Source organism: Hippopotamus amphibius, chromosome 7 (genome assembly GCF_030028045.1).
Source record: "Hippopotamus amphibius kiboko isolate mHipAmp2 chromosome 7, mHipAmp2.hap2, whole genome shotgun sequence".
In the NCBI taxonomy this organism is placed as follows: Eukaryota; Metazoa; Chordata; class Mammalia; order Artiodactyla; family Hippopotamidae; genus Hippopotamus; species Hippopotamus amphibius.
In genome coordinates, this window is record NC_080192.1 from 74,372,179 (window position 1) to 74,399,388 (window position 27,210).

The window sequence follows — 27,210 nt, forward strand, 5'->3', positions numbered from 1 at the left end:
CTCACTAGAGTCTCCTCAGGAGGAGGAAAATATCCTCCCAGGGCCAGCAGGCCCAGCTGACATGGTTATAAGATGCCTTGGGTGAGTGAGGAGCTGTGGGGAGCTGACAGTCTCACAGCCCCCTGTGCCCATGAAGGCTCCTCCAGGCAGAGAGGTCTGGCCCGGGGGGACCTGGAGGAGCCAACGGGCCAAGCATGATGGTCTCAGGCCACCCAGGCCAGGGGCCCTCAGGAGGCTCACAGAGGCACCTGGTGTTTCCTCACATCAAATGCCTGATCCTCACCGTAAGTAGTCAGAACACACAGCTCACGGGCATGGATTTTTTTCCTTTGGAAAATGTGTCTAGGAATCTACTTCTCTTCATAGGAACCAGGAAGGAAAGGGCTGTTTAGAAGGGCAAGGGTGAGGGTCCCAGTGGAGGGGGGGGGGGCCCTATGCCCTGCTACTGGCTGTGGGTGAAGCCACAGATGCCCTGGGGAGTCTGAGCTGGTGGCTGCCCCATAGTGCAGGCAGTTTTAGACTTTCAGAACTGTAGGGGAAAACTCAATAATACTATCTAAATTAAAATATCAACTACTGGAGTTTGATACTTGCTGAAAAATAAAGACAGAAAAGAATAAAGAAATTATGCTCCATAAACAAACAAACCAACAAACAAACAAACCAGGTAGTGAACAGGCAAAGGACCAGAGGAGGAGTCATGCCATCTCCAGGGGCACCTGGCTACCCAGTCTGAGAGAAGGGGATATGTCTGCTCTAGGAAGTGTTCTCCTTTCCCTTGTAGTCAGTGCCGATCCGCCCCAGCAGCACCACCCCCAGGACCACCACCAGCCCTCCTCGGGGGCTGGCGGGGCTGAGAGTAACCTCCTATCATCAGACTTACAGGCTAGTAGTACAGCAGCGAGTGACTCAGAGCGAGGGGGCACGGTTTCTGGAGCCGGGCTCCGAGGGCAGGGGACCGGGGGTGTGGCCAGAGCTGGTCTCAGCTCTACCCCTGCGACCGCCGCCCTGCAGCCAGGGCAGGACTGGAACTCATCCCACCAGGGGCCCGAACTGGGCACTAGTCCCACCGTGAGACTGGACGCGGAGGTCGCACGTATTAACACACCCAGCAGAAAGATAAAAGAGACCCAACTTGAGAACAGTTCAAGCATCCTACGGAGGCCACCGTGGGAAGTCTGGCGGGCCTAGTTATTGATGGCGATCATTCTTATGGAATGGTCATCACCTGCGAAGAGTGCAAAGGGTGCAAAATGCCTCATCTAAGTAGCCTGGTCCTGCTCAGGGTGGCAGGCGGCGCCCAGACCCGGGGCGCTGCAGTCAAGTACCCGCCCCAACCCTCCGGGTGGTTCAGGGCGGCGCCCCGCCGTCCCGGGAGAGGCCCGGGAACGGGGTGGGGGTGGGGGGACGGCTGCGGTCGGGGCTCCTCCCTCAAAGGCCCTCAAGCCCTGGCTCTCCATCCCAGTGCCAGGCGCCCACGCCACTGGGCTCCGCTGAGCATGAATAAACAAAACCAAAATGAAGAGTCGGACGAAGGCGGTTCACCAGAGAACACCAGGGCACCTTCACCCGAGGACGCCAAGCCCGCGGCGGGCGGCAGCAGGCTGCCAAGTGGTTTCGCGGTCTTCACCACCTTCCCGCACCTGCTCTTCATCTTCGAGTTTGTGAGTGGCTGGCGCGCCCCGCGCCGGGCGGGATGGGAGGGGCGGTGCCGCGCGCTCTCACCCCGGCTGCGCACCTCGCGCCAGCGGATCCCCACCCTGCACGGGTCCCGGGAGCATCCGGTAGCGGGGGACCAGGGAAGGAAAGTCTCTCGCCCATTCCCACCCCCGAGTCCTCTGGCCCCCTTCTAGCCAACGGCAATGGGGGAGCCGTCTCCAGGACTTAGGTGGTAAAACCAAATTCACTAGACGGGTCCGATGGCAGAAGCGCGGCCTGGGCCCGCTCTTGCGCGCCGGTTCCAAAGCTGCTCTCAAGACCTACTTCCATGTGCCGCGCAGAGGAAGCCCTTTTTGGAGAGGTGCCCACCACTCTCCAGGGTTAGGATTTTCTTTAAAATTTTTAAAATCAGCAAAAGAAAACTGAGTATTACCACCCGACGTTTGGAGGTTGGGCTGCTGTCGTAGTAGGAGCTGAATCCTGATTATTCTCTCTAGCCTTTGAGCTTACCTGGTGAGTGAATGTATCTGCGACCACTTTGATCTGGAAATAATAAAACAAACCTCAGTTTGCTCTGCCACGGTCATTCTGTCCTGTGTGAGGGGTGGGGGAAGGGACCGGTGAGAGTAGTCTTAACCCTTGGGTGACCTTGAGCATTCTGAAGACCTCTGCACCCGAGGTTGGTCCCTCCTTACACTGGATCCACCCGGCGTCAGTCCATGGCTTCAGGAAAGCGCTTCCGACTCTGGGCTCCTCCTAAAGTGCTCACTGTTGGAAGGCTTCAGACTGCCCTCAGCCTAAACTCCCCAGGCCCCAGGCCCACACCTGGGAGGGGGCAGGCTGTTTTTCTTCTGTGGGTTTGATGCCATGAGCCATGAGATTCCTTTCCCTGCACCCCCAACTGCAAAAGTGGTTGCCTGGTGTGTCCATTGGAAAAGACATCATTCAAACCTGACTGTTTGAAAATGGGACCCCAGCTTCTTATCTCCTGATTGGCAGAGGAGGTTGTGAACAGCAAAGGGAGGGAGTTCTTTCATCCATGGAGGGTTTGGGGGAAAGGGCTGAGGGGGTCAAGGTTGCCTGGTGGCACCATATCATTAAACTTGAGCCCAGACCTGGGGGTATCAGAGTATCTTCAAATCCTGGAGCTAGCCAGAATACAGGAAGTGACATCTAGGAGAACCCTGGACACCTCGAGGCCCAGCCACACCATTTACAGGCAGGGACACCCAGGCCCAGAGTGGAAGGGACTTGCATCCGCTGGAACATTCTTTCCCCACATGGCTCACCTCTGCGCTGCTATTCAGCACTTAGCCTGTGCTTGCTCAAGGCTGGATTTCTGGAAATGATCACGCAGAACCTATGACCTGGGACTAAGTAATGGGTGGCTCCTTCAGAGGCTACTGTATTTACAAAGGCAGAGTTCCATGACCAAAAGAGAAGATGGCTAAAGGTGAGGTGAGATGAGGCAGAGAGAGTTTTAAGCAGAAAAAGGACTTGCTGTTATCTCTTAAGTTGCCTGATGAGTGGCTTGCTCTGCCTTTGTAGCTGTTTGCTGGGCGTTATAACAAGAATCATAAGAGAATGTGTCAGTTGGGCTTCATGCAAAACACTCTGGTGCACCCTCCTCCTCTTGTCCTGACAAAGATCTGGCTCAGGTGGCAGCTGGTGTGTGTGCTGGCTTCACAGAAGGGACAGCCTCCCAGCGCCCTCTGCCTCCTCTTGGTATCACAGCTTAGGAGAAGGAGGGCCCAGAAGGGTAGGAGGAGCTCAGCCTGGGGAGGTGATGTTCAGGGTCGAGAATGGGAGCATCCCCCAAACCACCAAGTGAAAGTATAAACCAGGTGTGGGAAATCTCAGAACTCTGGATGCATGCAAACTTACTTTTCCAGGGTGGTTTCACAACCTGCAGATGGTGGGGCGTCTAGTAGAAATAGTTCTCCCTTACCCCGAATACCACTTTCTCAGCTGTATTAGAAGTTATTTTTAATCCTCCACCTCAGCCCCTCTTCCCGCCCCACCCCCAACTTCCTGAGGAGATCTGGATGCCTCAGTTGTCATCTCATAATCTCTTCTTCCTCTCTAGATTGGGAATTGGGCTCACTGGGTGCCTGGGAGGGAAGAAAAGAAAGCAGATGCTAGTTTTTCACCTTTTTCTCTGCACAGATTGTGCATAAACGAAGCTGTATGTGTTCTGAGGTGTGGAAAGTGCACAGAACTAAAAGGGCCCTAGCAGGAGCTGGCCACCCTGAGAGGAATTTTTTTTTGATTCAACTCAGAAACAAAAGATAAACAACCCAGTTAAGAAAATGAGCAAAGAACTTGAATACATACTTCTCCAAAGAAGACATACAAATGGCCAATGAGCACATGAAAAGATGCTTAGTATCATTAATCATTAGGAAAATGAAATCAAAACCACAATAAGCTACCACTTCACATAAAATTAGGTTGACTAGTGTCATAAAACTGGAAAATAACAGGTGCTGGCCAGGAGATGGGTACACTGGGGCTCTCAGACATTGCTGCTGGGAATGGAAATTGGCTCAACTTCTATGAAAAACAGTTTGGTAATTCCTCAAAAACAAAACAAAACAAAACAAAACAAAACTGCCTTATGACCCAGCAATTCCACGCCTAGGTTTATAACCAAAAGAATTAAAGAGCAGGAACCTGAAGAGGTACATGAGCATGTGTGTTCCTACATCACCGTTCACAATACGCAACCAGTGGAAACAGCCCAAATGGCCCATCGATGGATGAATGAATAAACAAATTGTGATAGTCCATACAATGGAATATTCTTAAGCCATAGAAAGGAAGGAAGTACTGATACACTACAAAGTCGATAAACCTTGAAAACACTATGCTAAGTAAAAGAAGCCAGACATGAAAGCTCACATAGTATATGATTCCATGTATGTGAAATATCCAGAACAGGTAAATCTATAAAGACAGAACACTAATTGGTGGTGTGCCAGGGGCGGACAGGAGAGGGAAACAGGGAGCAGCTTAGTGGGTACAGGTGTCCCTTTTGTGGGGATGAAAATGTTTTGGAGTTAGACAGAGGTGGTGGCTGCACAACATCGACAGTGTGTTAGATGCCATTGAAATGGCCAGTTTGAAATGGTTAGTTTTCTGTTGTAATAACTTCAGTTCAATTTTTTAAAAATTAAGAACTATTTCAAATATTACAGAAAAGTGTATATAATACTTTAATAGGTACCCGTGTAATTATCACTCAAATTTGTCAAATCTTAATATTTTGTCTTACTTACTCTCAGTATTAAGGAAATAGAGCTTTCAGATGACATCTAAGCCCCCTGGGTATTCTGCGGTTATCTTACTCTCCTCCCTCCAGCCTCAGGACCACCCCTGAGCCGAATGTATGTTCACAGCTAGACCTCTACTGCACACCTGACTACCTATGACTACACGTGGCACTTTATGAAAGTACATCACCCTGTACACATCTTTCTGCAACATGCTTTTCATACAACCTCGTTCTGAGGTTTATACATGTTGACACTCTTTATCCATCTTCTCTTAATGGACATGTGGGCGATTTCCAATTTGTTGCATTTTGATATTGCAGACGGCACTGCCAAAGAACATTCTTGTATTTGCCTCTTTACTTATATGTTGGGAACTTCCTGTGGGAACACACAGAGAATTTGACTTGCTGGGTCATAGGGAATGCACACCTTCGTCTTCCCAGATGTTAGCACGTTGCTGTCCTAAAGGGTTATTGCAACCTACACAGCCAGAAGTGGAGTTTCCAGGAAGATGGAATTAAGCTTAATTAAGCTCAGGACCCCCACTTGCTCAGGCCCCTTCCAAGACTCTAACTCACTTTGTGTTCTTTTATAAAGAAGGTACCCATATTCTATAACCTTCCTGACACCATCAGCAGCTTATAAAAGTTTCCATTGTTCCTCATCTTGCCACACTTGGTAGAATCAGACTTTGTAATTTTCTGCTAGTCAAGTGGGTATGAAAGGCGTGATTATTTTTTAAGTCTGTGGTCCCGCGAGTTGTTGATTACTCCCGGTCCATATTCTCATGCCTGACCTCCCAATAGCCTGGGAGGTGCAGATGTCAAACTTTCAGCCTCCAGGGTCAATAAGGTGGAGCTCTGCTCAGCTCCCAAGACAAGGAAACTGCCCATAGAACAGGGAAGGGTGGTAGCTCAGGGTGGGGCATGGCAGCTTAACTCTAGCCCTGCACCCCCACCCCTGAGCTCCTGACTTCTGAGAGCTGCAGGGTCTTCACAGGAAAGGGAAGGCAGGCCCAACCAGGTGGTGTGACCCTGCCTCTCTGAGCACCCCAGAGCCACAGAGGCCATGCTGCTGTGCAGGGAGTGGGCTCACAGAACAGATCAAGTCGAGCCGGTGCAGGGGTGTGGGAGGGGGGACTTCCTTTGCAGTTTGCTCTTGTCTACACTCAGCGCTGCAGGACAGCTGGAACAAGAGGAAGGCTAATAGGCCAGTGTCCTCTCCCTCAGTGTTTCTCTTCTCATGGCCATTTCCAAAGCCGAGCCTAAACACGGGGAGATGTCATGGTGAACTGCTCTTGGCTCACCTTGGGTAACTGTCACAACACACACACAGGCCCTAACCTGGGCTTCACAACCAGCCTGTCAGAGCTGGCACTCAGCAGCTGTGGGGATGTAAGCAGGCAAGTGTGTCTCAATTTCTGCATCAATAAAATGGGGACATGATAACACACACCTCAGGGATGCTGTGAGGAATGAGTGTAATATAAACAAAGCTCTTAAAACCACAACATGCTCATAGGTACTGATCAACAGCTATTAGGTGCAATTTTTAATTTACTAACAACTTGATCACCTGCTCTGAGATCAACTGCCCAATCTCTGCTAAAAGGGAGCACCTGGGGGGCAGTAAGGCCCACCACACCACCTTTGGCCATATATGCCCCTCTGGGGCAGGTGGTGAGTGAGATTTGGGAGCGGGCAGGCTGTTGAGGGCACGCTCGGCTTGTCTCTGGAGTCAAGTACCACATAGACACTATCCTCTGTTCAGCCCTTCCAGAGGCTTTTCTCACCAAGGAGGGGAAAATAAAGGCAGAGGTCAAGTGTCCTCTGCTAGGAGCCGTCCTTGGACAGGCTGATGGGGTGGCCCTGGAGAAGAGGGCACTGTGGCAGCCAGTTCTGCCTTCTGCCTTGGGGGTGGGGGGCTTGCTGAGCTTCTCTCCTACACAGCCTGACAGCAAGGTGCCAGGACCCTGGGGAAAGCTTTGTGAATTCTGAATGCAGCGCCAATTGCTGCAGCTGCCTTAGGGCATAGGAACAATTACCAGTGGGCCTGGGTACAACCTTTCAAAAATGATTTGTCATCATGTCAGTTTATCACCATGAAGCAGGGCACTGGTTCTGGCCGAGGGCAACCTCTGGCACAGAATTAACCCCTCATCTCCCCCAGCCTCCTCGTGCCCTTCAGCTGACTGCTGATAAGCCAGGCATTGTTGGATGGTGGGACCTGGCAGGGAAGGAACCACCAGCCAGTTTTGTGTCTTAGGACTCTTCCCAGAACTCGCCCCATAGACCTCACTGGTCTCCGCCCCTAGTGCTCCTTTCATGCAGGTGACATGGTGCAGCTGAGTCCTTACCTAAAAGCCCACCCTGAGAGCACCCTTTCCTGTACTGCAGGTCCTGGCTGGTGGCCTGTCCCCTGTCTTGTCTGGGGGTGTCCTGTGTGCCCACAACATACCAGGCTCGCTGAAACCTTGGTTCTCAGCATACATCTATAGGAAAGGGGCTAGCATTTGTATCCAACCTGGCTAATGTTTATATTGTAAGTCACCAAAGTCCTTGACCCCAAGGGCAGACAAAGGGTGAAACTGACAATCGCACCAATTTCCAGAGAAGCCCGGGACCCTGCAGAGCAGCACAGACCACAGGGCAGCTGTGCTCAGCGCTGCAGGCCTTGTGGTGAGCTCCCTGCATTGCTCACTCCCTTGGCGCCTCCCATCAATACCTCCTGTTTTTCTCGGACTGAAGCCGCTCCCCTCTGGTCTGGATGTCCACGGATTTTGTCTTTTACAGCTGGCTTACCCGTATCATTCCTGGGACCTCCTTGTTTCTCTTTATCCTGCTGGGTAAAGCCAGTGGGAATAGGGAAGGAAAAAGTCCCATCCAAACTAGAGCAAGTCTGTCTAAAAGCTCCGGCTTTGTGGATCTGAGGGGAGTTTTCTTTCATTTAGGAACCCATGACTGTCCTCTGCCTAGGAGGGGAGATACTGATCAGGGATCCTCCTCACACCCGTGGCCAGTGCTGGGGGTGGGGGGGGGGGGGTGGATACTAGGGAGGAGGAGATTTCCCTGGGACCTGAGGGAAGAGGGACTCAGACCTGGACAGGGGCCGCGTCCCAGTCCACACTCACCCTGTTTTAGCAACTACAACCTGAACTCACACACTCCCTCTTGGAATCCCAAACCTGCATCCTCCTCTTCACCAACAGACTCAAGGCCCCCTGAGTCCTGGTCTTGCTCTTAGATTAGATAAAGGGACATTAGCTAGGTCTATATGGGGAGGGTGAAGTCATGATGGGTCCCCCAGAAGGAAGGAGCCTGCTGAGGAAGGGGCCAGGAGGGCAGAGCCGCCGGTATAGGTAAACTGAGTCAGGAAGCCTCAGCACCACTCCTGGTGTTCATGTGGAGGAGTCAGAGGTCAGACTCCTCAGTTGGCAGAGGGGGAGAGGGTCGCCAAACAGAGAGTCTCTGAACTGCCCCAGACGCCTCCATTGGGTTCGAGGAGGGGACCCTGTGCAGATTTCTGGGCTCTGTCCCTGTTCTGGGCAGAGATGTTTAGCTGGTCACCCTCACTGGGGCCCTGACACTTTCACCAGGACCTGACTCTGCCCTTGGTGACCCCAGAGCTGCTCGAGTGGGGCTTGGCAGCAAGACTGGATGAGAGAGGACAGGACGGGAGAGATGGGCTCCATTTATTAGTGTGTCTTTGAATAAAGTCTGTCTCCCTGGATGTACCTGCCCTCAGTGTTGTGGTTTGCTCACAGCATCTGTTCAAAGCATCAGTGAATGAATGAATGAACGAGAAAGTGAGCAAGTAAAGGAAGCCTTTCCTTAGACTTGCTGGGAGCCAAGTTCCTCCCTACGTGGGCGGTGGGGCTCATAGAAGAGCAAGTGTTTGCTTCCTACTCTCTCTGCCTTTCAGAACAGGAGGAGTCCCCAGCCTCCCTCTCAGACCCCTTTTCTTGGGTCTTGGGAAAGGCTTCAGTGCTCTGATCCCCCCTCTCTCTACACCCTCCTGCCGCCTGGTGCTTACATCCACTTGACTTCACCTTGGTGCCACTTTCTTTCTCTGCAGTAGCTCATCTTTTTTCAGCCTCAAAATAAACACACACACACACACACACACACACACACACACACACACACACACACACACGAAAACGCCATGTCAGTTTCCAGGGCATGGCTCACAGACGTGTATGGGGAGTAGAGCTCTCCTGGGCTCAGCCTTGTCTTTTCCTCTTACTCCTTCTGTCCTTTCAGGGCTGTTCCTTCCGCACCCACCTTGGTGGGTGGGTGCAGATGGCCTGCTATGGCTCCTTCCTGCAGCAGCCACCGCCCTGCATATCTCCCCTGGCATCTGCTGGGCAGGGCTATGGCCCCCAGTCATCTCCTGGAAGCCAAACCCATGGATTTGAATCGTGTCATCTGTGCTGAGGACATTCCCTTCACATGAGGTGTAACTTCACATCTATTTCCAGGGCAGATGGGCTCTGGTGGCCTCTTTCCTGTGTGAGTTTCCCTTGAACCAGTGGTTCCTCCACTCTTCCCAGCTTGGAGGCTCCAGAGGGAAGAGACACATTCACTCAGGGTCCCCCCAATGGAGGGGTGGGGATGGGCGGGTGCGACACACCGTGATGGTGGACTCTGTGAAAGTCCCCTTGAGAGAGAAGTTTTCACTTTGAAAGACATTATGCTACATGGAAGAAGCCAGTCACAAAAGTCCACATATCATATGATCCAACTCACATGAATGTGCAGAGTGGGGAGATCTGTAGAGACAGGGTAGGCAGTGGTGGCCTAGGGATGGCAGGGGTGGAGGGAGTGATGGCTACGGGGCACAGGATTTCTTGTGAGGTGATGAAGATGTTCTCAACTTGACTCTGCGGATGATGGTTGCACATGTCTGTGACTCTCCTAAACCATCAAATTGTACACTGTACACGGATGAGCTGTATAGTACTGGATATGAATTACATCTTATTGAAGACGTATAAAAGAGAGACAGAGGGTCTCCCCACCGTCTTACTATGAAACTTACTGCTATAGATACATCATGAAAAAAAAAATAGTTGACATATTTTTTAAAGGACCTTTGCAAGGTGGTACACAGAAGTGGGGTTGGGTCCTGAGGTCTACCAGAGGACAGAGACTCAGATTGGGGTTTGTTCCTGTGGACAGCTCTGGACAGACTCCAGGAATCTACATAGGGGTGTGTGTGTGTGTCAGACAGAGAAAGAGACAGAGACAGAGACAGAGACAGAGACAGAGAGACACAGGGAGAGAAAGCATCTTTAAGGAGCTGGATAGTCTCATCGAGCTGGTAAAAGCACACCCAAGTCAGGTTGAGAGTCTAGTAGGAGTTTGAAGCTTCCCTCTGCGCCTGCTGCCAAAGCTGTGGCCACGTGTGGCTAGTGCACACTCAAGACTCAGTGGCCAGCATCCAGTGTGGTGGCTTTTCCTCACTGTTCCTGCCTCTGGTGCCTGACTAACCCACAGAGGGAAAGTAAGCAGAGTCTGCAGATCAGGATCTGAAAGCCACCACCTCAAATTTTTGCAATTTCCAGGTACCACTTGTGCATTAATCTACCTCCTAGGTTTTTTACAGTTAATTTTACCCCCAAATAACTGTATCACTACCACAAAAATTAAAACAATGCCAACTCCCCTTTCCTGCCTGTTCTTGGAGCCTGTGCTCTAGGGGAGCTCCAGACACCTGGCTCCACCTGAGCCCTTCTCCTTGCCGAAGTCAGAAAACTCAGAGAGTGGAAAAGAGTATAATTCTCCTGATGTGGCATTCGGTGTCCCTCAATGCCATGGCCAGTACACATTGCAGGGTCCCACACAGGATACATAACAGAGGGGCTCTCCCCTCCATGTGCAATGCAATCTTTTCTTTGGGGTTTGGTCCATCACTGGCTTGTTTACCAACACATATCTAACAGGAGACCCTGAAGACCAGTTAACTAACTCATACACCTACACATAGCTGGACAGTTCTTCCTTGTGTCCCAGCCCAAGAGTTGGCCATGAGCAAGGGGCTTTATCCCTTCCGTCACTTGGTCAGGGAAAGTAGAATTTTGTACCTAACCAAACACACCTGTTTCGTGCTGAATGTGCAAAGGGAAAGTGCAGCGCTCCCAAGAGCATATGAACGGGGACCCTAACAGATTGTCCTTTTTGGATGGTCACCAGGTGACAGGGCAAAGGATGCTTAGAAGTGTGTCCCTGGCCCCTGCCTCTGTCCATGAGATAGCTGTGGCTGATCCTCCCTCTTCTCCAAGCCACACTCTCGTGCCTCCTAAGTCCAAGTCGGTCTCAGCCATTGGCACAATCACATCCTTTAGTTACTGTCCCTTACAGAAAAGGCTCAGCAATCTGTTTGATCTTAAAGTTGACTATGGATGAATCTACACACACATCTTACCCTACGACAGTCGGAGGATTTTTATTTAATTGATTTTGCTCCACTATTATGAGTTTTAAAGTGTGTCCCACTAGCTCTCAGTCCTCAGTGGAGGAATTTTCTGGTCAGAGATGCCCACATCTGATCCAACTTGATTTTGATATCTCCAGATTCTTCACCGCACTGATTTTTCTACCCAGATGTGATTGTCTCCTGAAGCTTCTCAGCTAAGAGGCTCAGGGAACATCGGAGGAAATGCTACCTCTTACCCAGTAAGTGGGCAGCAGGTGCAGGGAGACAGGGTCAGGGTACCACATGCGTTCACACCACAGGGGACGCAGGGCTGGGAGGGCAGCCCGGCCTCAGCCCCCAGACCCTCAGGAGGATGGTGCCAAGCTCTGCAGTACTTGGACCCTCTGACTGCAAAGCCATCTCCACCCGTGTTCCAGCCCACTCCCAGCCCAGGCCTTCTCTGTCTCGGGGAGACAAGTACAGAAAATCCCAGCTTGGCTTGTGCCACGTCTACAGGGGGAACCAGACTGTGCCACTGAGGTTATGACCCCTATGTTTGTCCTTACGCTTTGAAAACATGGGGCTCCTTGACCCTGAGGACACCAAGTGAGGTGTCTTCCGCATAATGATGGGGGAAGGAGTGCTTCTCTCATTCCTGTCCTAGGACATCCGAGGAGGCCAGGCTGACCCGGGCCCTCCCCACTCCAACTGCACCTCCAGTAGTCAGAATGCCTCCTGCACTTGGGAATTAAGGGAGCAAATTCTTTTTAATAGCTAATGACATCATGTGGATAATATCTTTTGCAAAATAAAGATCAAAGTAACTGCTGGTCACTACAATTTTACAAAAGAAACAATTATTTATATCAAAATTACTAGGAAGGTTATAGTCTCAGAATTCCCCTTCTAATGGATGGCATAAGTCCTATCTTAGGATAACAGAGTTTTAACTTACATGTACCTCAATTTCCCCATCTCACAAATGGGTCAGTACCACATTCAAAGGGATGCTGTGAGGATTAACTGAGCTAATATTCCTAAAGTGTTTAGGCAAGTGCCTAGTATATAAATATGATATGTGTTTATTAGGTAAAAAATTAAAATTGTATTTTAAAAGTGACAAAGGCAGGAAGCAGGGAATTGGAAACACTGAGACTGTGGATCCAGCCTACAGCCTTCAGAGGGAGGAGGGGTTCATTTCTGGTGAGGAAACAGCCCTCCACTGTTCTCTGTCTCTCTCCGGTTTTTCTGCCCCACGGTTCCCCAGTGTCACCTCTGGGTTTGGCCCTTCCTGGGCATGGGCTCTCCTGACCCGCACCCCTTCTCTCCCTCCCTCTGCAGGCCTTTGGGGGGCTGGTATGGATCCTGATCTTCTTGTCTCATCTGCCCAACCCCCTGGCCCTGGGCTGGGTCATGTTCGTGTCTGTGTTCTGCTTCATGGCCACCACTCTCCTGACCTTCGTGTATGTGTTTCATGGGTACAAATGCGACGATTTCTGCATCACTGTGGTGAGTCCCAGCCCTGCATGTCTGTGGGGGGAGGGGCTAGTACTGGACCCTCTCCACGGGGAGGCAGGTTTTCCAGTGCAGGGTGAGGTCCCCTGTGGATGTCTCCCACCCCTGCTCCAAGGCTGGGCTGGCCACCCTTCAGCTCCGAGCTGCCCACAGCGGCCCAGGGCTCCCCGCAGCAGGAGGGCAGACGGAGGTGAAGGCAGAGGCTGCCTGTCGCTGTCGCTGCCTGGTTCTCTGTGGGCCTGCTCTGCTTCCTCCTGTGTGACTGCCCCTTTCATGGAAACCAGCAGCCCAACAACCCTCCCCGTACCTCCTGCACCTGCCGGGCCCAGCTGGCATCTCCCACCACCCAGGAGGGCTGGCTTCCATCTCGGGGGAGGGGGACAGGGTGCTGGGGCTGGTCCTGCTGCCCAGTGTGAGGCCACGCTCACTGCCCAGCCCCCAGTCACCGCCTTCTAGAGCAGGGTCACCAGAGAGGACTTGGCCAGGGAAGAGGGATGGTCTGTGACCTCCCTTCTGCATGAATTCTGCCTTGAGGCCCATGAAGGGGGTAAACTTACACATGCGCCCCCTGCCCTTACCTCCCCTGAAAGGGTGTGTGGCCTTTGGTTAGGCCCCTTACTTTAAACTCCCTCCGAACTAGACTTTTGAAACCACCTACAAATCACAGCTACTCACGACCCTGTTCTAGTACTTTTCTGCTTTTAAACATACGTGGAGCCGCAGTCTTCTGCCGCCTCCCCCAAAATGAACAACAGCAAAACAAAACAAAAATGGAAATGGCCTAGCCCTCTCACGCTGAACTGGTCACTGAGACCACACCTGAACTGGAGACTATGACCATGGATGACACTTCTCAGGTCCAGAACCAATTTCTACCAACTGCAAGAGTCCCCTTCCCCGTCACTTACTAGATCCCACCTCAAGGGAAAGCAGCGTCCCTCCTCTATCAAAGGCCTTACTCTGGCCCCCAAAGCAGTGAGACAAAACTCAGCTCAGCAGTCCTAGTTAATCAGTCTCTGTGAGGAGGGGGCTGGATGGTGGATGGGTGATTGGGGTGGGGGAGGGGTAAAAGGAAGTAGCAGAGGATGACGAAGGGACAGCTCGGGTGGACAGGCCCTGCTGGGACCACAGCTGCCCCACGTCTCCATATCTGGGCGCCCCATCTCTCTGATGGCCCTTTCTGACCCTGCAGGAGGCAGCCTACCACTGTATCGCCACCCTGTTCTACCTTAGTGCGTCAGTCATAGAAGCTACGATCATCATCCAGAATCAAGGGAAAATCAAGCAGAAACAATACAGTGAAAACATCGCTGCTGTGGTGAGTCCCCAGTCAACGTGCCCTGTTCACAGCTCCCACTGCCCACTGACAGAGGTTCTCAGTGGAAGGCTCCCCAGGCCCTCCTCATTTTTTTATAGTCCACTAAATTTCAAATAAAATAAACCTTCCCCCAGTTTCTCAAGAAACAAAGCCCCAGGAAAGGGAAAGCATGTGCCCCAGACTCCCTCGGCCATCGGTCAGTGCTGCACTGCCCAGGCCTGAGCTGGCCAGGGGTCTGAGCCTGGGCGGGCTTTGAGGAGGCAGATGTGGGAGGAGACAGGCCTGCGGGGCCTGGACTGTCTGAGCTCTTGGGAAGAATCTTATTTACCCTCACAACAGCCCTAGGATGGAGGTGCTGTTGTTATAGCTATTTCACAGATGGAGAACCAGGGCCCCAAGAGCATGCACAGCTTGCCCCAGGGTCACCAGGAACTGGAGAGGCCTGGTGTCCAAGCCAGGTGCTCTGTCACCCACACCCTTAGCACCAGTGTGAGCAGAGGCTCTGGCCACTTGGGTTCCTGGCTCTCCCTGAGTGTCTTCCAGGGAAGCACACAGTCAGGGCAGAGGCAACGCTGAGACCAGGGGTGGAAAGTTGAGTGGCCAGTGTCTCCCAGGCCCTGGCTCTGGGGCTGGGGCTCTAGGGAGGCCTTTCCAGGGGCAGCGTGTCCAGACCCCCAGAGATGAGTGGTTGCTGCGGGGATTAGGACTTCGTCTCTTGACGACGGTGTCTCCTGCCTGACAGCTCTGAGAACCATGGTTTTAAACCATAGACGTTGTTTAAAAACTAAGAAAAAGTTGCAGAAATAGCCCTCCTCAGAATTGTAGCAAATCCCAAGGTCAAATGTGATGACAGACCATAGCATGTCCACCCCAGGTGCCAAATCTGTGCCACCCCCACTCCTTTTTGGGAAGAGTAGAGCAGAGGCTGACAGAAAATCCACAGGGTGGGCACTGCTGGGCTCTGGGAAGGGGGTTAGTGAGGGTGCCCTGCCTGCTCCCAGAGAAAGGGTCTGGGGGAAAGCTCCTCAAAGCCTATCTGCTGGTCCCCAGGGGCCCATCCCCTACCCCGGGGAAGCCACACACACCCCTCAGCTCCCAGTCTACTCCCCAGTCCATAAGCATGGCCACCTCACGTCCCTGGCACCCCCTCAAATGTCCCACACTGTGGGACCCTCTCCCATATGGGCTCATCTCCCAAGATGGCAGGCCCCTAACCAGGAGCACAGCCAGGCAGCACCTTGGTTGCTCTCCTTCCCTTGGGAGACTGCTCATCTGCCTCCTCCATCACCTTCGAATGACTCTGTCTCTTCACCCCCTTGCTAGAGAACCATACACACCTCCCCTATCCCAACCCCAGAAGCCTTCTCTCTGAACAGACATCAGCCAGGCATTTGACAACCGTTTCTGTAAAATTACTGCAGACGAGGGCAGTGAGATGCAGATGGCATATGGATAACGGGCCAGCCCTTGACGGAACCACCCAGGCGGGGGGAGTTAATGACCTGCCCACTGGGCTGATCTCTAGTTGAGAACCCCTGGGCTCTACCATGTTCCAACTTTTCTCTTTTCCTTTCTATGGAAATGCGGCAGGAACAGGCGTCCAGACAAGTGAGCAGGATGCACGTGTACGGCTTGATGAATTTCCATAGTTCGCCCATTATTCATCATTCACAAGCCCTCTGTGCAACACAGCATCCAGATTAAGAGATAGAACGTAGCAAGCACCTCCCAGGAGCCCCCTTCTTGTCCTGCCGCGATCACCGTGCCCCTTCACTAAGGACGAGTGCTGTCCTGAGGCCGAGCTCGCTGCCACTTCGCCTGCTCTGGACCTTCCTGAGCGTGCTGGGCCCTCTCCCGTGTCTGGCTTCTCTCTCTCCGCCTCAGGTTCCTGCGGCTCGTCCGCATTGCTGGGTGGGACGCAGAGGTTTGCTCTCTTTGCTGCTTAGGGCCCCCACTGACGACCACACCAGCATCTATTTATCCCTTCCGCGGCGGATCACCTCCCCCCATCTTTGTGAGCTGAGCTGGAGAACCACGAGGAGGCCCCCGCAAAGTCAGCAGGGCCAGAATCAGGAAGCTAAACGTTGCCAGCAGGTGGAAACGCTGGGCTGAAGCCCCCCAAGGGAAATATGAGCCTGGTTCAATGTAAAATCACATCTTTCTATTCAAAATATCAGGGGAGAAGGGATCATGATTACACGCTCGGGATTTCACCCCAGACCCTGCCCAGCCACCACATGCCCTTCCCATGGTCTTGGGGTTGGGGGGAGGGCAGACCCGGGATGTGAGGAGGCATCTCAAGACCTTCACCCACACACCCCGGCCTTTGGGAGCATCTGACCTCCTCTCACCCGCCTCTGTGACTGCTCACCTGCCTCAAAAGCTGAGCTTCTGCCTCTCTCCTCAGCTGGCAGCACAGGGAGGCTGCTCCAAAGGGATCCCTAGGATTGGTGAGAGTTGCCTGAGAGCAGCTGGAAATTTCTGGAGAAACCTGGAGGTTCCTGGATCTTAACTGTGGTGGGCAATAATGGCAGCTGCTCAGGGAGAGGGGCTTCTGGGGGCCTAAGTTCATGTCCACGCGTGGCCCTGGCCCTCAGTGTCCCCAGGGTGCCATTTCCTGACCTCGCTTTAAGATACGGGTCTGTTTCCTGTTCCTGTGGCGACTTCTGAGGTGCTTCCGCCAAGGGTGTCCATCGGGTCTGGAGTCCCCCACACAGCACACTGCTCCCTCCTGGTGGGCAGAGGTGTCTTTTGAGGGGCTTCTCACGCACGTGTGACGGCTCCCTTCACGCAGGGCGTCGGACTCCCAGACGCGTTCTCTTACCTTGGTTATTAAGTAACTCAGGTGACTCACCGCCTCTGGCAGTGAGGGTGAGGTTCGCCCAGGTGTGGAGGCGGGGGAGAGCAGGCACTGGTGTCATGGGAATTTTCGACAGTCACGGGAGTGTAGCCACGCTGATGTTATGCCTGGGTTGGAAACTGCTGACCCCACACCCAAGATCACAAGCCAAGTGCAAATAATTGCTTGCGGGCAGGCCACCCTCAGGGCCAATTACCCAGGTGATAGGATAGATGGTGCCCAGGTGAACGTGGCAGGTCAGGGCCTTGACAGGGCACAAAGTGACTGTTTGCCACATTTCCCGGCCTCTGCTCCCAGCAGCTTTCTCAGGAAGCCCCCTCCTTTTGGCAGAAGCTCAAAATCCCTCTTCCCCGACCCAGTCCCTCACTTCCTGTGTCCAGGCTCCCTGGCCTGGTTGTGAAATTCAGAATCTTAGAGTAAAATTCTGGTGGAGGTCTGAGGATGTCCAGGCAGCAAACCCATGTGTTCAGCCAAAGCCACTGGGATCACAGCTGGTGGACTCTGGTCTTACTGGTGTGAAGGAAGGAAGTTTTCCAAAGAGCAGTGGCTACTCACCTACACGTATTACATGACGGGTCTCTGAGGGCCCTCATTTCCAGTTGGGTGGCAGATGTGTGATGGCAGATAATTGAGCTTGCACACCAAGTCCAGTGTATCATTAGGTCACCTGGAGTCTGTGCTGAGAGCATTCTGGGTCCCACCTGGGCTCTGCAGGAAAGTGTGTCTGCACGTGTGTTGGGAAGCCTACAGACTTCAGAACTGTCAACCCCGAATGCCACGCAAGCGGCCAGCCCAGCATGACGGCCCATGCTTTGCCCTCTCCCCATGCACCCCCATTAACGGTCATTTATCTTGGTTTCAGGTGTTCTCATGCGTAGTCACCCTGCTGTACCTGGTCCATTTCGTGTTTTCTTTAAAGAGCTGGAAGTCTTTCCATGAAGAATTTTAGTTGAAAACTGAGAGGGTGTTAACTGATTGGCTCGCCTTCCAGCATAACATTTGAGAATGCAGGAACATTCTTGATGGTGGAAAAAGGAACCAAAAAAAGTAACTCAGTTTCTTTGTATTATGTTTACTCTCCCATATAACTTCAAGTCAAGGTAGGGGGCTTAGCTACATTTATCCTTCACCTACTGAGCTGTCTTTCCAAGATTGTTTCCTATTAGAAAAGAGGCAGCAGGGGTGGAAAGTGGGGCCTGTGATCTGAGAGACCAGGAATCAAGGATGCCCTGCTGGCCCCTGGACCAGATCTTGAGAACTGTCTGTTGTTTTCTAAGTAGAGTTGTTGGGCAATTAATGAGAGGATGTAAAATAGCAAGTACAGGGAACTAATGAGCAAAAGGGATCCCTCACTGTTCCCACAGTCAGGAACGCGCACTCCCACACTGCATCACCAGAAGAGAGCTGTAAACCTACTGTGTGAACTACAGCACATCTCCAGAGAGGGAAAGAGAAGTCGTGACTGAGCTGGGCCTGGACTGCTTGTAGAGGAGGGGGCCTGGGGGCTGGGAGGGGCTTCTGCAGGTGGTAATTGGGGAGGGGGGCGGGGGGGACATGTGAGCAGGACGTGGGGGTGGGGAGCAGAGGGTGGGGAGCAGGGGAGGGTGGTCGTGCCCCCTCTCCTCCACCCCCCTGGGCCGGGACTCACACACTAGCTGGGTGCAGGTGTAGGTGGGTAGAGGACACAGGCCCTCTGAGCAGGAGGAGCTGGAGCCGAGGCCAGAGGTTCTCATGGAGGCAACAATGGAGCCTTCTGGGCTGAAGGCAACTGCTCAGGACCCCAGCGACCAGGCCTGACCCCAGGCCGAGCCCGAGGGGCTGCCAGTGGCAATTCTGCTTCTGTCCCCTACTTCTGAGCTGGGTGGGCCTCCATCCACCCCACAGGCCCAGGAGGCCACCCGAGGGTGGAACGTCCACAGCAGGCTGGACTGGTGACTGCCAGCGGGTGGCCTGGCAGGGCAGGGGAGGATGTGCCTGCCTGCTGCTGCCCCGCGGTCAGCGGGGGTGGGGCCGGGAGGGGGCTGGTTTACGTCATGACAAGGAGCCGGCTGATGGCGCAGTGGGCACAGTGGGGTGAACCGTGGAGGAACAAGTCCACCAAGGGTGGGTTTCTCCTAGGTTGAGAGGTTTTATTTGCTGCTGACAATTGTGGGAACCTGTTTCCTTCCCCGGCATTGCAAGGCCAGGAGGACCCCTTCTAAGAGCTCAGAGTGAGGCAGTGGAGACGCACACGGATCATCCTTTGGTTTAGGTCTCAGAGGCCGACTGCCTATGGATCGGCTCCCACGACCTTCCCATCTGCTGAGTTACAGGAATTCACGGTTGGGTGTTCCTGAGTGACCAGAACAGAAACTCCCACTTGCTGAAAGAGGGAGGGTTAGAAACAGCCTCAGGCCCCAGGCAGAAACCGCCAGGAAAGGAGGCAGGGACATAGGTATGTGACTGAAAGCCAGAATGTTCTCTAATGGAATCTGCATCCAAGTTAGAAGAGAAAATTTATCCTCTGAAAATGAACGTATGTGAAAAGGCACACACATGACAGCGATGAATCCTGAGGGAATTTTGTGAGCATCTATTTATACTAGCTTTCACATCTTGAAGTTTACCGCATGGAAGGCACTGCAAAGGAGACTCGACACACATTATCTCATTTAATTCACAAATATCCCTGTAAGAAGGGACTTCCCTGGTGGTCCAGTGGTTAAGAATCCGCCTTCCAACGCTGGGGACGTGGGTTCAATCCCTAGTCAGGGAACTAAGATCCCACATGCTGCGGGGCAACTGAGCCCCCGTGCCACAACTACTGAGCCCATTCACTCCGGAGCCCTGCACCACAACTAGAGAGAAGCCCATGCATAATATTGAAGAGCCCACACGCCGAAATGAACGATCCCACGTGCCACAACTAAATCCCGATGCAGCCAAAAAATAAAATAAAAACAAATATTAAAAACAAACAAAAAAACACAAATATCCCTGTGAGAGAGACATTACTCTTGCCATTTTATAGACATGCATACCAAGACCCAGAAATCAAGTACTTTGTAGGAAGTTACACAGCAAGTAAATAGCAGAAGGGAGATTTTAACTCAGGTCCCAAATCACTCTCTATAAGCTGAGGGTTCTCTGGGGTCTTTGGTTAAATATCTGTTGTATATTCAACGTGGGACCAGAGGGAGGGCCATGACTGTGATAAAATTAGGGATGCAGCCCCGACCCAACGTGTGGCTGTCTCTGCGGAAGACAGGATGCAGAAGAGAAAGCCAGAGGCCATAGTTCAGAACAGCCAGATGCCTGACAGCTCAGGTCCTTCTTGCAGGAAGGAAACCCAGGGCAAGAGGGCTGTGACGACCGGGGGACCTGAGGCAGCCCAAGCAAGCGGGGAGCAGGGGCTGCTCATCAGCCGGGGGTCCTGGGGCCGGAGGCGCGGCGCCTTGTCCCTGCCCCAGAGGTGCAACCCTCTCTCTCCAGCCACACCTCTAGGCTGCCTGTTAGAGGGTGGGGCCGCTGGGGGTAGAGAGAGGGAAAATGATGCTTCCAGAAGCGGGGAGCTCTGAGGTCCAAGGTCTCCTGTCCCCAGCTGGCTGGGCTGCAGGCAGGAGTTCCCGGCGGGGCAGAGTGAAGAGCCTCCACAGGTCAGCAGGCTGGAGCCAAGATGTGCTTTCCTGAACGCGGTTTCCAACGACAAGGTCTATGTTCCATGCCCACTATTTCAAGAAAAAGCGACATCTCTCTCCTGCCCTCAGCCGCACGTCTCTGTGTACTGGTCTGCAGCGTCCTCTTTTCACCTCCAAATGATGCTCTCCTGGCCAGGCTCCTGTGTCAGCACGTGCAGGTCTACTGTCCCTTTTCCAGTGCTGACACGCATCCCACGGTATGGACACAGCCCTCCTGTGTCTGGGTGACTTGTCCTGTGCGGAGTGCATGTGGTCACGGGCCTTCTTGAGAATGGGTTGTCCTTTCCCACAGAGTTGCTCCCTCCCATCAACTGACCAGAGGTGGGGGGAGGTGGGGAGGGGATGTCGTGTCTCAGAGAACCTGGTAATGCCAGGATTCTGGCCCTTCTGATGTTTAAGGGATTTACAGGAAATGATGGATCTGAGAGGTGATGGGGTCTGGGAATTGATGGTTTGGAAAATGGTGGGGTCTGAGAAGCATTTGGTCTTTGAGGTGGTGGTACTGTGGGAAGATGAGTCTAGAAGGTTATGGGGTCTGGGACGCAGAGATGATGGGGTCTGAATCACCTCCCATGATGCAATGGCCACTCCTCACAGTCAGGGCTGCTGTCAGAAAGAGCTGGGCTGGTCAGATGAGGGCCAGGCCTCCTCCCCAGGGGCTGTGGCACCATCCAGCCTGTTCGGCTGGGCTGTGTCCTGCACACACTCTGGGTGCAACTCTCTGGAGCCTCCTCTGCTGTCACCCAGGTGAAGCAGCAGCAGGTCCCCGCCCTTCCTTGCGAGGGTTGGCTGCTCTGAGTCATAGACCAAGACCTAGGGCAGCCAAGAGCTCTTCCTTCCTTTTTTTAGGCCCCACAGCTAGAAAAATGGGTCTGTTTGTTGGGATAGAAATCAATTCACAGAAAGGACACAATGGCAAGTGGGAATTTAGGAAACAGTGGGACACAGCCCCCGTGGAATCTGACGGTCCCTGGGCTTTCCAGAAGCCTGCCCGCATGCTTAATATTTCCCTCCCTCTTTCTGTCCCTCCTTTCCCCCACCCTCCCTCCTGTCTGTCAACAAACACCCATCATGCCTCCCATGTACCAGGCACTGTGCTAAGCAGTGGGCACCCAGAGGTCAATTAGCAAATTCCTACTACTCTTAATAAGGACATGCCATTCTTCTTCTGCACCGTGTTTCATATTCTGCTTGGTTAAAGTCTTCTATGGTTGTACTGTTTTCTGATTTCATGCTGTCCCAGATAACAAGGTTCCCTATGCCAATTCAGAGAACTATGGGCTGGTCCCTGGACCCCTGTTTCTTTAGGCTTTGTCCAAGTGCTTTGCTCTGACTAAGGTTTCCAAGGACTGAAGAAGCATGGGCACCTGCTGGACTCCCCTCTCTTCCCTGGAGGAGAACTCACACTGGCCTTAGCAAGGGCCCTCATGGCCACTACCTGGAATGCTCCCAGGTACAATGGCCTCATCGCCACCATCTAGACTCACATATACCTCCCTCTCCAGCCTAGTCACCTGTGCTCAGACAGCTTGGGTGTGGCACTTTGAGGGTACATTTTAGGTTGAATGAATGGACAAGTCACCAGCTAGAAACAGAAGCTCAGAGAGGAGCAAGTCTGCCCCTTCATGACTTCTAAAAGGTAAATGCAGAGATGAAAACAGTTGCCTTGATTTGGAAGAATCAGGGGAGTATTAGTACAATTTTCCTTTCTATGTTTTCTAAACGAAAACAAATGCAAAGTACAGATAGCAAGAGAGGGCCCTCTGGCACAGTAGGTGTGAGGTTAAAGGTATCTCTTAGTTTCGCAATGGCTAGAAGCAACTGGCTTCTCTAGAAGGTGGGTTCCTGGTTATCCAAGAGGGGGCTAGTTGCCATGGGGAGGCCTTCAGAGGAAGCCTGAGTTTGAGAGTGAAAGGCCTGGGATCAAGGCTATTCCAGGACACACCTGCTAAATTCTGATGTCTACTCCACAGTTCTTCAGAGTCTAAGCATGCTGTGTGGCAAAGGCTATTTGAGAGGTGCTGTAAGTGAAACCTGGAAGGGACGTGCTTGATAGGGAGAAGCCTGCCCGCCCCAACCTGCACGGTTGAGTGGTGAGTTTGCATCCAGGGGACCCACTGGCCCAGCCATCTCTGTGCATCTGCTGCTTCCTGATGATCTGGGCAACTTGGGCCAAATTCCAGGTGTAACTCAATGGGCAGGTGGTGAGCTCTCCTGCAGTGGTGCAGAGTCTCCACCCCTCTCTGGGGCAGAGAGAATGAACCTGATTATTCTCAGGGTTGAACAGGGGAGAATGATGAAGCTTGATGTGTACTTAATACTCTTTATTTAAATTTTGCCCCTTTCCTCCTGAGCCCAGCCTGCCCTTGGCTTTTCCAGCTCTGTCCCAGGAGCCAACCTGCTCCTCACAGAGATCAAAGGCTTTCCAGCCTCCAGGACTCTTCCAGGTGCACCCTGCCTCCCTCTTCCTGCTCAGACTCCCCTGTCAGCATCTGTCCTGTCTTCTTCCCCCAGAACCCGCCATCTGTGCCTGTTTCCTTTGGCCCTGGACGCCCGTGACTCTTCTCCCTGCTCCCCAAGCAAAGCGGCTCTGACCCCTGTCAAGGGTTCCCTTGTTTATCCTGCAGCCCTCACAGCATGTGGAACACAGCCTGACCCTCCTCCAGGGCCCGTGCCTGCTGCTCCTCTGCAGGGAAGGCTGCCTCCTCCCTCTAGTCACCCAGTGCTCACTCCCTCCAGGGTCACTTCCTCCCATAAGCTCCCTGGACCCCAGGCCAAGCCAGGCTGGACTGGTGGGTGCTCTTGGGGCTCCCTGCACTCTCCTCCCAGCACCAAACCCTATTACACGTTTACTGTGCAGTGTTAGATTGATCTCTGTCTCCTGCGCCCCAGGGTCAGCTTCAAAAAGGCAGGGATCATGTCTGCCCTGCTCCAGTGCTGTCCCTGTTGCCCGGCACTTACTGACAATGAACTGACGGGGTTACTGATGACAGGTGCCTCTCTCAGATTTACTGTTACATCTTCAGTGCACCCAAGAGGTGCTCAGAAATGGGACTCTGTCCCCAACTCAACCTTGTTGTTGAAGGGCTAGCCTGGAGCTACCTTTAGTATTTGGCCTGCAGAGGCGGGAAAAGTGCCCAGTGCAGGCCCAGCTCACGTGTCATGTGATGTCCCTTTTGGGTGGGACTCATCTAGGGAGTAGGGACACTGTCTTCTCTACTCAAAGACCCTCCATCCTCTATCTGTGTCCCTGTCCCTGTGACACCCAGGCAATGCTTGGTGATGTCCTTCTCAGGCAGTGGGGGAGGGCCAAGTCTCTCCACACAGGAAACAAGAAACAGGAACCTAAAAGAGGTTGTATAAAACGTCACATGCAGTGGCTCCATTGTCAGTGGAGGCAGCAGGGCACAGGCTCCCCATCAGCCCAACAGAGCACAACCTCTGATGAGCAACCACCGCCACCTCTAGTTTTCAAGTGCATGGATTTCATGCAAGGGGCACAGAGGCAGCGGGGACAGTCCGCTTTCTAGAGGCAAGAGGTCCTCCTGTGGCCCAGCTGCCTCCATGTGGCCTGGGCATGTCCTTCCCCACTCTGAGCCTGGAGGTGGGGTGGCACTGACTGGAAAGGCTCTGTGGGATTAAATGAGGTCATGGGGGCAAAGAGCCTAGAGTGGTGCCAGGCACTTAGTAGGCCCTCAGCAGTGCCGGCTCCCCTCCCCCCTCCAAGGTTCAAGGCAGCTGTGACTGCCATTAATCCACTGCCTAGCAGCTCCAGCACGGAGTGGAGGAGACCACGGGTACAGGGTTCCCGGCTCCCGGCTCCCAGGGCTCAGGGAAAAGGAACTGGAAGCCGGAGCTGGTCTCAGCACCGCCCCTGCAGACCTCCAGCCTGCAGCTGCGGGCAGAACTGGGAACTCGTCTCTCCCCGAGCCTGAGCCCAAAGGTCACACATACTAAACTCACCCAGCAGAAAGATGAAAGAGCCCCAACTTAAGAACAGTTCGAGTGCCAAAGTGAGGAGTTTTCAGTTATTGATGGCGGTCATTCTTAAGGGATGGTGATCACCTGTGAAGAATGCAAAGGGTGCGAAGCGCCTCACCGAAGTGGCTTTGTTAGGCTCAGGTTGGGATGTGGTGCCCAGACCTGGAACGCAGGAGTCAAGCCCCCGCCCCGAGTGGTTTAGGGCGGCTCCCAACAGTGTAGGGCGGGGGCGGGGGCCGGGCGGCGGCGGCGGCCTGGGGATCCTCTTTCCTCGGCACCCACCGAAATCCCGGCTCTCAACCCGCGCGGGTGCACCCGGGCCACTGGGCTCCCGGAGCAAGCGCTCGGTCAGCGCGGAGCCAGAGACGCGCGCCCCTGGTTCGGAGGGCGACGCCACTTTCCCGGACCTGCTCTTCATCTTGGAGTTTGTGAGCCGCTGAGCGCCAGGAGGGCGGGATGGGATGGGCCGTGCTGTGCGCTCTCACGCGGGCTCCGCACAGTGCGCCGGCCCATCCACGAGCGGCACTCGTCCTGGAGTACTGGGTAGGGTAGCGGGGCCCCGTGAGGAGAGTCTCTTCCCCACCCCACCCCTCAGTCCTTTGGCCCCTTGTAGCCAACGACGATGGGGAGACAGTCTCCAGGACTTGGGTGGAAAAACCAAACTCACACGGGTCAGATGTCGGAAGCCGGCCAGGTCCACTGGTAGGCGCGCCGGTTTCAAAGCTGCGCTCGCGACCCGTTTCCCATGCGCCGCGCAGAGGAAACCCATATTGGAGAGCGATGTCCTTGTAGAGGTGCCCAGCTCTCTCGACGATTTTGTTTAGAAATTTAAAAATCAGAAAAAGAAACCTGAGTATTAACAAGCGAAGTGTGAATATTGGGTTGGTGTCACAGGAGGAGCTAAATCCGGATTATTTTCTCTTGAATGTTTCTGGTAAGTGAAGGTATTTGCAACAACTTTGATCTGGAAATAGTAAAATAGGCCGTCGTTTGCTCCGCCACAGTCATTCTGCCCAGTGTGAAGGGTGGGGAAAGAGAGGGACCCGTGAGAGCCGTCCCCTGCCTTGGCTGACCTTGATCAATCCAAAGACTTCTGCACCCGGCGCTGGTCCCTCATTACACTGGAGCCTCCCAGCCTCAGCCCGTGGCTGCAGGAAAGCGCTCCCTACTCTGGGCTGCTATAAAGTGTTCACTGTCGGAAAGCTTCAGACGACCCTCAGCCTAAACTCCCCAGGGCCCCAGGGCTTCACCTAAGGTGTGTGTGTGTGGGGCGCGGGGGGGGGGGGGGGGGCGGGGCGGAGTGGAAGGGGTGCGTGCTGTATTTCTTCTGTGAGTTTGATACCATGAACCACAAGACTCCTTTCCCTGCACCTCCACCGCAGAAGTGGCTGCCTGGAGAGTCGGTTGGAAAAGAAAATGTCCAAACCTGACTGTTGGAAAACTGGACCACAGCTTCTTCTGGCCTGATTGTCAGGGAGGATGTGAACTGCAGAGGGAGAGGGTTCTGTCATCCGTGGAGGTTTCGGGGAAAGGGCAGAGGGGGTCAAGCTTGCCTGGTGACACCATATCGAGGAAGTAGCATCTAGGAGAAACCTGGACACCTCGAGGCCCAGCCACACCATTTATAGGCAGGGACACCCAGGCCCAGAGTGGAAGGGACTCCCATCCACTGGAACATTCCTTCCCCACATGGCTCATCTCTGCGCTCTCAGTCAGACTTAGCCTGTGCTTTCCCAAGGCTGGATTTCTGGAAAAGAACATGTAGAACCTATAATCTGGGACTAAGTAATGGGTGTTTCCATCAGAGGTTACTGCATTTACCAAGGCAGAGTCTTGTGACCAAAAAAGATGATGGCTAAAGGTGAGGTGAGATGGGGCAGAGAGGATTTTAAACAACAAAAAGACTCCCTATTGTCTCTTAAGTTGCCCCGATGAGTGTCTAGCTCTGCCTTTGTAGCTGTTTGGGGAGCATTATAACAAGAATCATGAGAGAGTGTGTTAGCTGGGCTTCATGCAGAAGACTCTGGTGCACCCTCCTCCTCCTGCCCTGACAAGATCTGGCTCAGGTGGCAGCAGGTGTGTATATCAGGGGGATCCTGGCTTCGGAGAAAGGACAGCCTCCCAGCGCCTCCTGCCTCCTCTTAGTATCACAGCTTAGGGGAAGGAGTGCCCTGGAGGGTAGGAACAGCCCAGCCTGGTGGGGGAAACGTCAGTGGTGGGGAGGATCCCCCAAACCACCAAATGAAACTAGAAAACCAGGTGTAGGAAATCTCAGAACTATGGATTAGTTGAAATGTATTCCTCCAGCATGGTTTTGTGACCTGCAGATGGTAGGGGCTTCTAGAAGAAATAATTCTCCCTTGCCCCAAACACCTCTCTTCCAGCTTAGAGTTATTTTTTTCTCTTCCACCTCAACTCCTGCTCCGCTGATCACACACCCCCAACATCCTCAGGGGCCCTGGATGCCTCAGTTGTCATCTCTGAATTTCTGACTCCTCCTTGGATTGG

General features: G+C 53.4%; 1 protein-coding gene across 3 annotated transcripts in view; it reads left to right on the forward strand.

Annotated features, from left to right (window-relative positions):
* The first annotated feature begins 1,468 nt into the window (after window positions 1-1,468).
* The window catches only part of LOC130857841 (myelin and lymphocyte protein-like), a 39,603-nt gene continuing 13,861 nt past the window's right edge, over window positions 1,469-27,210 (forward strand). For 2 of the 3 annotated variants that reach the window (XM_057743673.1, XM_057743674.1), the window contains exon 1: window positions 1,469-1,664. In XM_057743673.1, the coding sequence (XP_057599656.1) occupies window positions 1,500-1,664 (165 nt within the window). In that variant the 5' untranslated portion in view covers window positions 1,469-1,499. Of the gene's footprint in view, window positions 1,665-12,692; window positions 12,861-14,058; window positions 14,185-17,906; window positions 18,092-27,210 lie in introns of all 3 variants that reach the window. The other variant, XM_057743672.1, reaches the window with a different exon arrangement.